The following is an 11,205-nucleotide window of genomic DNA, read 5'->3' on the forward strand; positions in this document are numbered from 1 at the left end:
AACGAACCAGTGACCTCTACTGATTCCAATCTGCGTCCAAGAGTTGCAGAAAGAACAGTCGAGAGGAGGATAGAACGGATACCAAGGTCACTATGGACATTCAGCTCATCATATCACAGGCCACTGCCCTCAACTTATTTCGATAGAATTATCCCTTTACCCTCCACACAACACACTTTACCACCACTAAGGTTGCGAATGCCCAGGGGTGGCCATATACCGAGCATTCATTTTAATGCCCTTCCACTCGCTGCTCCTCAATAAAAGAGCAAAGAAATAAAATAAACTTTAAGGACCGCAAGCAAAAGCTGAAACAGCTGATAATCATGATTTATGGGAAATGAGTAGCGAAGTGGCAGGCCAATGACAGCAATCGACTCGAGGCAGGAACGTCCTGTTGGCATGGAACGAATGCTTTGGTCAAACCAGAAAAGAGGCCAATAAACACGGCCATAAAAACACCCACTCCAGCACCCTTGGCTTTTCATCAGATCAGGGAAATGTAGGAACGAAAGAATGAAGCCATTGTAAACGAAATCATTTTCTGGCTTTGCTATTTAAAAAACTTTTTTGCAGATTCATCATTGTTGGACGAGGATATGTGTGTGGTGTGTGGAGTGTGGAGCGTGGCGTGTGGCGTGTGGCCTGGTGTGCTTTGGTCCGCTTCGAAAGCAATTTGCCAGCCAGCCATAGAAGCAATTATTTTCTCATATTACGTATACGCAACGCGTGCCCAATGCGCTGCTAACAGATTTATTCTTTCATTAGAAGACAAACAACCGCTTTCCATTACGCTGCTGCCGTTTCTTATTAAAACTCAAACAGAAGCGAGAGACCAGCTGCAGAAGCCATCGAAAATTGCGCGCCCAGCTTTATTTACATAATTTTTTCTTGAAGGACAATAGTGGCCCCAAGAAACGCAACAAAATTCTCATTAAAAGCCAGAAAACTGTACGCCCATTTAGCTTGGGGCCAGCTTGGCAACCATCAGAGTGGGTCCAAGAGTCCTAGAGTCCTGCCAAGTGTTCCGAAAAGCATTGCCGGCCTGGACAGTAGTATCGCCTCCAGCTCGAATTTGCATTCATATTAAACATTGCTCGGTCGTAAGCTGATTATGTGCAGAAATACATGTAGCACTTGAATCACCTGTAATTGATTTCTACCCTCCATTCGCACTCCATCACTCATACGCAGCGTTGCCTCTGGCAGCCCTGTAAACACTCAACACGACCGCTGACAGGTAAATAATCATAATCACAATCAAAATGGTCATCATCGTGATGAGCAGCCTCGCAATTACCCCCCACAGCTCCACGGATTCTCCCCAGCTTCCGCCCACATGTGGATCATCGATTATTTCCCATTGGTTTTGATTGATGTCTGCTTCCGCAGACCGATAATGATTATGTTTATGATGAAGCCACTAATTTCTAATGCGGCGAAAACAAAGCCACCGTACCTGGCCAGCTAATAAATCAAAATCGAAATTTTCATGGGGATGCCATTTTCAAGAGTTCCGGTGGAGCGGAAGCATTATTTGTGTTCATGGCTGAATAATTTAATGGAAAATGCGATTGAGTGGCCTGCAGTTATCCAATTGAATGCCGTTTTTTATGTTGTACATTATAGAAGCCTCCTATGGATTCAAATGAAAATGTAGCTTTGATTTCGCCGTATCAGGCAATTAAAATCAGGGCATGTTCGCGATTGGTTTTCCGCTAATAAATTGGAAGCGTGCCATGGGAAAGGATGCGAGCTATCCACCAACAGCACCACAAAAACTTTAACAATGAGAGAAACAAATTCTTCGAACTGTTGCATATTTATATTCATCCGAGTACAACATCTACAATTCCTCTGCAAGTACTGGGTTCACTCGAATTGGCAAGAATAATTAAATTCAGCAAAAGCTCATAAATAATATATGTGGGGCCCTAAAAGGATTCCAAGAGACCACCCTCAAGCCGAGGGGTGGAGCTGGTGGCGGCTCTTTTCAGCTTGAAACTGAACTTTGATGACAGCTGGGTCTCGGCCCCCCCTCCCCCCCCCCACCCAGTAATAGCCACTTAATTAACAGTATATAGGCCAAGCTATGCCGGCTCTGTTCGGGGGCAAAGTAACTTTATTTGTTCGACAAGAGGGTAGCGGTTTCTAAGGGATAAACCGAGCCAAGTGCTGAAACAAAACAGACTAGTGAGCCACAATAGTAGCAGGACCAGTGGCAGTGCCAATCCAAGGGCCAGGGTCCCACTCATTCAACATCAAACGCATTCGGTAAAGGCGAAGCGTTGTTTGTGCGAATGAGTTCCAGTTCAATGAATGGGCCAACATATCGGCAGCAGATACCGCACTCACAGGCACACTCCCCCGTAACAGTACCCCACACAGAAAGGAATCCTCGTGGTAGGGATGGGCCGGCTAAGATATTGGTCCCTCCCTCCCAAAGTGGTTTAGAGCTCGATGCATAAATTCCGGCGAACTTCGAATTGATTCATAGAAATTTCTTTATTAGACAGTTGGTAAGCCACATCATCGGGAGAATGACTGGATCTCGCCCAGGAAAAACGAATTTCGTTGCCCCAGCAACAGAACGGGGGCAGAGTAAGCCGCATTGAATGAATCTGTCAGTCAAGGAGAGACGAGCATTATTATCCACAGCCTTGCGGGGCGTTTCCACATTTCCCAGCCATTCGAGGACACAATCCAGAACGTCTTAACCTACATATGGAGAGAATGCTTGACCCGGCCGGCCAGAAGGTTACCTGGACAACAGGTTAGAGAAGTCCTCAAAGACCCATTCAATCTGTATCTCACTGTGTGGGTAAATACCAAATGGTCTGGTGTCACTCTTAATGAGAATCCCCTTAAAATATTGACCGCGTATACGTATTTATTTATGTACAGTCTGTCGCCCCCGGGGCGGAGAACAATGTCTGGGGTAGGACGCCGTTACGCGCTTTACTGCTGTTGCATGCCAAACGGAATACAGTTTGTGGCTGCTGCTCGAGACAGGCGACGCAGGAGACGCAGGCGACGCAGGAGTGCATTGCATTGCTGTGGCTGGCCAAGTACAGAAGTCATTGGCCGGGACAATGCTACTGTGCAACAGGAACATGAATAAGTCAATGTCTGTGCTGTCATTGGGGTTGGCTGGGGGGATGGCAATGGCTTTGGCTCGTCTCTGTCTCTATCTCTATCTCTGTCCCTGTTCCTGTCCCTACACTCTGGTTACATTTCCACATTGTGTTTGTTCAGAGTGTCTTTGGCTCCGGGCTATATTTGCCGCTTGGCTATGGGTTTAATCAAGCTTGAAATTGTCTAATGTCGGTGGGAAATGTGCAGGGACCCCATGATTGGGTTGTTGACTCGACAGCTGGATCGAAGGAGTTGATATTACTGGGTGCTCAATCTCTCTGGCTTCGAATGGAGCTATAAAGAACGGTCTTAATTTCTGAAGTGCTCAAATTACACCGCCCCATATCTCTGAAATTAATTTATCCTACAGTCAAATGCTTTTGAATTGACATTCAACTAAAATGCTCTAAAAACGCAAACCCCTAAAGTAGCGCAAAGAAACGTAAGTCATAATTGTTTCCCGGCAAGTCGCGATCACGGCGGACGCCACTGGCTTTTCAGAACCAAACCCAACAACAACGACGCAGCAGCAGCCAAAGAGAGATGGGAATACACCAAGAACCGAAAACCAACGGCATCGACGCAGCAACGGCGAGGAATACACCGAGAAAGCAGAAACCCAACGACAACGACGCAGCAGCAGCCAAAGAGGGAGAGGAATACACCAAGTATCGAAATCCAACGGCACCGACACAGCAACGGGGAGGAATACACCAAGAATCGAAATCCAACGGCACCGACACAGAAACGGGGAGGAATACACCAAGAAACAAAACCCAACAACAACAACGCAGCGGAAGCCAAAGAGAGAGAGAGGAATACACCAAGAGCCGAAACGGTAGCCAACAGCATCAATTCAGCGACGGCCGAAGACGAGAAGCGCCGAAAAGATAAGCCGCCAGCGTCGACGCAGCAACGAAGCGCCGAAACGGTATGCCCACAGCAGCAACGGCAGAAGAGAAACGCGGAAAACTAAGGCGAAGTAACGACGCGCCAGCAGCGAAAAGGAGAGGCAAAAGTCACCGGCGCAGCGTACACGCCGAACGACGGCGCCAGCCCTCTGCCGCCACGAGAATGACGACGCTGGCCGCCCACGCTGGCGCTGGATCGGGAGAGTTCTGAGGCTGGAGAAGAAAAACGTGGATGAGAAAAATTCGATTGGGAGCAGTCGTAGGAGTCGGACGTGTTCGCGGAAAAATTCGAGTGGCTTGGAAAAAGTAAAAACACGTGGCGGCCCGGATCCACGCCAACGCTATCAGTGACACGGGGAAGATCCGGCATCGACGCTGCGCTTACGGGGAAAAGACTCTGCATCGATACTACACTTACGGAGAGGAGATCCTGCATCTACGCTGCACCCACGGGGAAGAGGAGGCTTTCGACGAGTACAAGCGTGGGAGTTCAGGGGTAAGCTAGTCTCTAGACGTGTATACGGGCTGCTGAGCGGTGCGATAGGTAGGGAACCAAGAGAGAATAAAGTGAAATGTAACGAATATAACAGAAACATAGCCCGACCACCAACTATCTATACACACCTGGAGGCCCTGGGCTTCATCTTCTCTGCCCTTCCTCCCGCCTCTTGCCCAAACCTGCGTGCTTCCATCCAGTAGTTCGTAGCCCGACAGGATCCTGAGGCCGCTGTCCGGCGATTGCCCAGGCGTTCTCGGTGACACCTGTCGGCGTTCCCTCCGCATGATTCCCTCCCGTAGTTTGTGACCTCGCAGGGTCCCGAGGCCGCTATCCGACGATCGTCTAAGCGTCCCCGGTGACGCCTGTTGCTGTCTCGCCTGATCCCCGTAGTTCCCTGGGTTCCGAAGGGGCTGTCCGGCGATTGCCTAGGCCCTCTCGGCGATACCTGCCCTGTATGATAAAGACTTTCGCAGTAATGTTCAGCCCGATAGTGTCCCGTGAGTGCTATCCGGCGATTGCCTAAGCACTCTCGGCGATACACGTCGGTATTCTCGTACTCGTAGTAATTCTTAGCTCGGCGGTGTCCCGTAAGTGCTATCCGGCGATTGCCTAGGCACTCTCGGTGATGCTCGTCGATATCCCTGACCCTCGTAGTAATTCTTAGGCCGACAGGGTCCCGTAAGTAACGTCCGGCGGTAGCCTAGGTACTCTCGGCGACACCTGTCGGTATTATCGCATAGTAAAGTCCTCCGTATTGATTCTGACTTCGGTGGGGTCCTGAAGGCGCTATTCGGCGATAACCGGAGTGCTCTCGGTGAAACCAACTGCCACGTCCCACGCTACGATCGCTCCCGTCCGCGGGACTGCTGCCCCGTCCCCCATCGTCGGTCCGAAATACGGAGTCCCGGCAAATTATAAATATTACTCTAATTTCGACCCTGGAGTAGACTGAGATATGTACCCCAGCCCAGGATCGCTTCCTTACAGATGGCGCCCGAGCAGGGACTCCGGGACTCCGTTATGTTTTGGGGCGCTAAGTGGAACAGTCGATCAGAAGAAAGAGTAGCAGGGGGAATCGGGACTGTACCATGCGCAAGCACGGCCAGTCGGAATCATAAGGACAAGAATAGCTGTATATCTCTGTAAAAATACCTCACGTGAGGTCGCCCATTATTCACGTACAGCCGAGGCTGGCTTCCCTAACCTCGCTAGCAATAGCGTCAGCACGTGGCCGCTGCGCCCACATGAGGAGGAAAGCGCCGCGGCGAGGCGGCAGAGAAAGAGAAATCGGTAGAGAAAGAGCGACATGTACGCGGCGAGCAGCGCGTCGTGGGCGGTAGAGGCCGAGCGAGCGTCGGAATCCTCCCGAAGACCAACCAGCCCGGCTATATATTTTGTACTCAGACCCAGAAGAGGATAGTCAACGCCCGGCCCTCAGCGAGAAGAGTCAATGCCCGGCCCTCAGCGCGTGCAGTCATTCAATGCCCGGTCTTCAGCGCGATCATTCAATGCCCGGCCTACAAAACAATAGCCGATAGTCAATGCCCGGCCCTCAGCGCGAGCAGTCAACGCCCGGTCTTCAGAGCAGTCATTCGATGCCCGGTCTTCAGCGCGATCATTCAATGCCCGGCCTACAAAACAATAGCCGATAGTCAACGCCCGGCCCTCAGCGAGAAGAGTCAATGCCCGGCCATCAGCGCGTGCAGTCATTCAATGCCCGGTCTTCAGCGCGATCATTCAATGCCCGGCCTACAAAACAATAGCCGATAGTCAATGCCCGGCCCTCAGCGCGAGCAGTCAACGCCCGGTCTTCAGAGCAGTCATTCGATGCCCGGTCTTCAGCGCGATCATTCAATGCCCGGCCTACAAAACAATAGCCGATAGTCAACGCCCAGCCCTCAGCGAGAAGAGTCAATGCCCGGCCCTCAGCGCGAGCAGTCAACGCCCGGTCTTCAGAGCAGTCATTCGATGCCCGGTCTTCAGCGCGATCATTCAATGCCCGGCCTACAAAACAATAGCCGATAGTCAACGCCCGGCCCTCAGCGAGAAGAGTCAATGCCCGGCCCTCAGCGCGAGCAGTCATTCAATGCCCGGTCTTCAGCGCGATCATTCAATGCCCGGCCTACAAAACAATAGCCGATAGTCAATGCCCGGCCCTCAGCGCGAGCAGTCAACGCCCGGTTTTCAGAGCAGTCATTCGATGCCCGGTCTTCAGCGCGATCATTCAATGCCCGGCCTACAAAACAATAGCCGATAGTCAACGCCCGGCCCTCAGCGAGAAGAGTCAATGCCAAGCCCTCAGCGCGAGCAGTCAACGCCCGGTCTTCAGCGCGATCATTCAATGCCCGGCCTACAAAACAATAGCCGATAGTCAACGCCCGGCCCTCAGCGAGAAGAGTCAATGCCCGGCCCTCAGCGCGAGCAGTCAGCGCCCGGTCTTCAGCGCGATCATTCAAGGCCCGGCCTACAAAACGATAGCGGAGAGTAAACGCCCGGCCTTAAAAGTGATCAGTCAGCGTTCAGCCATCAACACGGGACGAGATCCAACGCTTAAATCAACGAACCCAGCACGACCAGGACCACAAGGACAATTCCAAGGACAACGATAGCAAGGACTATCGACCAGGACCCCAAGAAGCAAGGACGCCAAGGACGCCTCCACTGGACAACCGTGTTAACCGTACATACGCCGTGCTTCCGTGACTAACCTCAAGGACTCCGGTATTCAGTGCGTGACCTTAGAAAAGATTCTACCGGAGGCTCAATACGTGATACTATCGTCGGAAACGCGAAAGACCTCAAAGTGCCAGTTCGACCACCGTGCTTCGACATGGGGATACAGTGGATTTCGTATCGACAATCAGTGACAATCACGACCAGCACCGCTTCCCCGAGGAAGCCTGAACTTCGCGACCCGGAAGGGAAGAAATTTCCTTCGCCGCCCTGGCCGATAAGCTGCGCAATTGGGGTCTGAAGTTCGACGGACACTCGGATGCGCTGGCTTTCATCGAACGGTTGGAAGAAAGGGTCGACTCATATGGCGGAAGCCCAGTACAACTGCAGCGAGCCATCTCCGGGCTACTAACTGGCAAGGCAGAAGGATGGTTTAGGACGTTCCAGATGCAAGGCAAGCCATGGACCGAGTTCCGGAAGGAGTTCTTGGAGTTCTTCCTACCCCCGCGATACTTTCAGCGCTTGGAAGATACGATCCGCTCCCGTCGCCAACGACCCCGAGAAGCCTTTCAGGACTATTTGATCGACCTCCGACGCATGATGCAACGAGCTCAGTATACTCCAGACAGGGAGCTGGACAGGATCTACGAGAACCTTCGGCCGGAATACCAACTGTTCACCCGTAGACATGAGTTCGAGACGTTGCCAGAACTGACCCAATTGATAGTAGCGTACGAGACAACGCGGGACCGCGAACAAACCCACCCAGCTAACGACCGCCCAAATACGAAAGCCAGAACGCCATCATACCAAGGACCCGGAGTATCCACCCCACAGCATGCTCCTCCAGACGACACCGGGCCCTCCCGGAGCGCCGAGACGGCAAGCCGCGTAGTGACCCAGGATGGAGACCGGCCGGTGAACACACGCCGGGCCTGCCGTAATTGCGGGGAAGAAGGTCATTTCAGCAGTTCATGCAGGAATCGGCGAGTGCTATTCTGTTGGGAGTGTGGCCGCCGCGGCATCCGGACGATCGACTGCTGTAGGCTATCCGAGTCGGGAAACGGGCCGAGTCTCCGCTCGTCAGGGAACCGATCGGAGACATACCTCCAGGGCCCCCAGGAGTAACTCATCCCTTAAGTTTGGAAGGAGGCAGGATCGCCGCGCTAGTAACCATCGTAGGAGTACCGCTCACAGCTACCCTCGACACGGGAGCAACGCGGTCGTTCGTCAGTCATCGCATCGCTCATGAAGTAAGTACCGGAGGGAACGCACGGAATATAAGGACTACCGTCCGCCTGGCGGACGGTACAGCAAAGGAGGTGACGCAAGCAGTTTCGGTCAAGGTACGTCTGGATCAACAGGAAACGCTGGTGATTCTATTAGTCCTACCCATGGTAGTGGACGACATCATACTGGGGCTCGCTTTCCTTTGCGGCGTCCAGGCCATAATACAATGCGGACGAGCGTACTTGCAGTTGACCCAGCGGGCGATCCGGGAAACCAACCCGATCCCCACATCATCCTCGACTCGGCCCGCATGGTTACTTTTAGTGACGAAAGTCCCGCGACTGCATCCGCTGGTCCTACCCACTCGACCAATCCAACGGCGACCCACCGGACGAAGACAACGCACCAGAATCCCAACCACGCCAGACCCAGCAATGTACCAGTGACAACGCACCCGAATCCCAACCACGTCAGACCCAGCAATGGACCCACGACAACGCATCAGGATCTCGAACACGCCAGACCCAGCAACGCCACCCGAACCCAACCCACGATTCGATACGACCGCGCCAGAACCATCAACGAAGATTCGACGGAGACGACTGCGACACCGCAGGACACACCCAGGGCCAGTCCGTCTGCCTCGAAAACCACCCAGAGTATCCCTACCAAGACAACGGAGCTAAGCCACGACCACGCCAGAACCAGCAGTAACCTCAGGACAACGTTTCTAAGTTTGGACCACGCCAGACTCAGCAGCAATACAAGGACAACGCATCGAAGCCTCGACCACGCCAGACCCAGCAGCAATACAAGGACAACGCATCTAAGCCCCGACCGAGACGGACCAGGCGGCGCTAAAATTATAACACGATCGACGCGAGCCAAATCAGAAATGCACAGCAGTGCGGCTCAATCAGAGCGAACGACCCCACGGGAAACCAGCATCGCTCTACACCACGACCCGCTACGCCTGGAAGACCACGGCCCCGAAGGACATGGGCGGGTCAAAGTAGACCAACTCGCACCTCACACCCCAACGAATTATCAACTCGCCCCGTTAGCCGATGCCGCGGCCGGTCGACAACGCAACCCTTTTCGAAGATCAGACTCGACTAACCCAGTTACCGTGAACCTCGACTACAGGTTCATCAAGGAAAACGAAGGAAAACTGCGAGTTTAGCCGACTTAAAGGCGTTCCACGGAGTGGACCACCCCGAGGAGAACCCAACGACGTTGGAGAGACCTGAATGACCTGCCGACTTCGCAAGGGCCACTTGCGGTAGCGCGCTACCGTCACGTCCTCGCCCCGTAAGGGGCGCGACCCACGAAACCGTAAGCTACGTATACATCCCCTTATGGGATTAGATAAGTACTACACCCAATGTAAACATCTTCTTACTCGCACCGCTCAAGCAGGATAGGGGAGGGTATTAGTACATCTAGTTAAGACAGGCAGGTTCTAACCGACAGGCATTTTCTCCCTAGAATCGACTGAAGACATGAAGCGTCTAAGAGACGGAAGGCAAGCTCGGCCCCTAGGGGCAAATGGTGATACGACGGGACACCCTAGCGGAGACCAGCAGCCTGAAGTCCCGGCACCTGCCGACGAACCAACGACACACCGGACTCGCGGCTGGATCGTCGACCCCAATGGGCCACCCGCCTCCCGTCAAGCCCAGCTGAGGCGGGTCGGAGAGGCGACACTTCGACAACAGGACAGGATGCCATGGTGCCGGCGCGCGGCAGCCATCCAAGGGTGGATCGACCAACAAACCCAGGGCCCGGGGACCGACGCCGAAGAGGAAGTAGAGCCCGATGGCCGCTTCGCAACCGCAGGTGTCCGGTCGGCGCCCAATCACGACGTCGCCGCCCTGAATCGCCATTGGTTCGGGAGTTATGGGGCTGCCATCGACGACGACAACGCGACCACGGACACCGACGAGCACAAGACGATAATACGCGACGCTCAAAGCCTGGCGTCCACGCTGCAGGACGAAGGGAACCGACACCCACTGGCTCGCGGGAACGAATGGGACTCGCCCCTTTGGGCCGAGTGGAACCTGGCCGGTCAAGGTCGGGCAGCCACCCCTCTAGCAGTACACGACCCGCCGCAGTTGAATGCGAGCATCACGCGAATGATGCCACCTTACACACACACGTATAGAACGTATCTTATCGGGTTTCCGATAAAGAACTCTTGTTTCCCTTCCTCTGAATGCAACTCGATTTGAACTGTAATTATGGGAAAACGTTTCTCTTGTTTCGTGTCGTTTGCAGCCTGACCGCTATGTGCCCGGCTCCCCCATTTTTCGCGACAGCAGTCCAGCGCGCCCCGCCACCTCAGCCTCAGGGGCGCCTGTCGATATCCCTGACCCCCGTAGTAATTCTTAGTTCGACAGTGTCCCGTAAGTGCTATCCGGCGATTGCCTAGGCACTCTCGGTGATGCTCGTCGATATCCCTGACCCTCGTAGTAATTCTTAGGCCGACAGGGTCCCGTAAGTAACGTCCGGCGGTAGCCTAGGTACTCTCGGCGACACCTGTCGGTATTATCGCATAGTAAAGTCCTCCGTATTGATTCTGAGTTCGGTGGGGTCCTGAAGGCGCTATTCGGCGATAACCGGAGTGCTCTCGGTGAAACCAACTGCCACGTCCCACGCTACGATCGCTCCCGTCCGCGGGACTGCTGCCCCGTCCCCCATCGTCGGTCCGAAATACGGAGTCCCGGCAAATTATAAATATTACTCTAATTTCGA

At 53.6% G+C, this 11,205-nt stretch overlaps 1 protein-coding gene across 2 annotated transcripts; it reads left to right on the forward strand.

The window, feature by feature from the left end:
- Positions 1–4,226: 4,226 nt before the first annotated feature.
- LOC117194948 lies at positions 4,227–10,801 on the forward strand. 2 transcript variants are annotated; one of them, XM_033399418.1, is made up of 2 exons: positions 4,227–4,542; positions 9,937–10,801. In XM_033399418.1, the coding sequence occupies exon 2, from the start codon at positions 9,951–9,953 to the stop codon at positions 10,680–10,682; it is 732 nt and encodes a 243-aa protein (XP_033255309.1). In that variant the 5' UTR covers positions 4,227–4,542; positions 9,937–9,950; the 3' UTR covers positions 10,683–10,801. The 2 variants fall into 2 exon arrangements, with proteins under 2 accessions (XP_033255309.1, XP_033255310.1); XM_033399419.1 differs by lacking the exon at positions 4,227–4,542 and adding an exon at positions 9,611–9,783.
- The last annotated feature ends 404 nt before the right edge of the window (positions 10,802–11,205 follow it).

The sequence above is a fragment of the Drosophila miranda genome, assembly GCF_003369915.1.
Source record: "Drosophila miranda strain MSH22 chromosome Y unlocalized genomic scaffold, D.miranda_PacBio2.1 Contig_Y4_pilon, whole genome shotgun sequence".
Lineage (NCBI taxonomy): Eukaryota > Metazoa > Arthropoda > Insecta > Diptera > Drosophilidae > Drosophila > Drosophila miranda.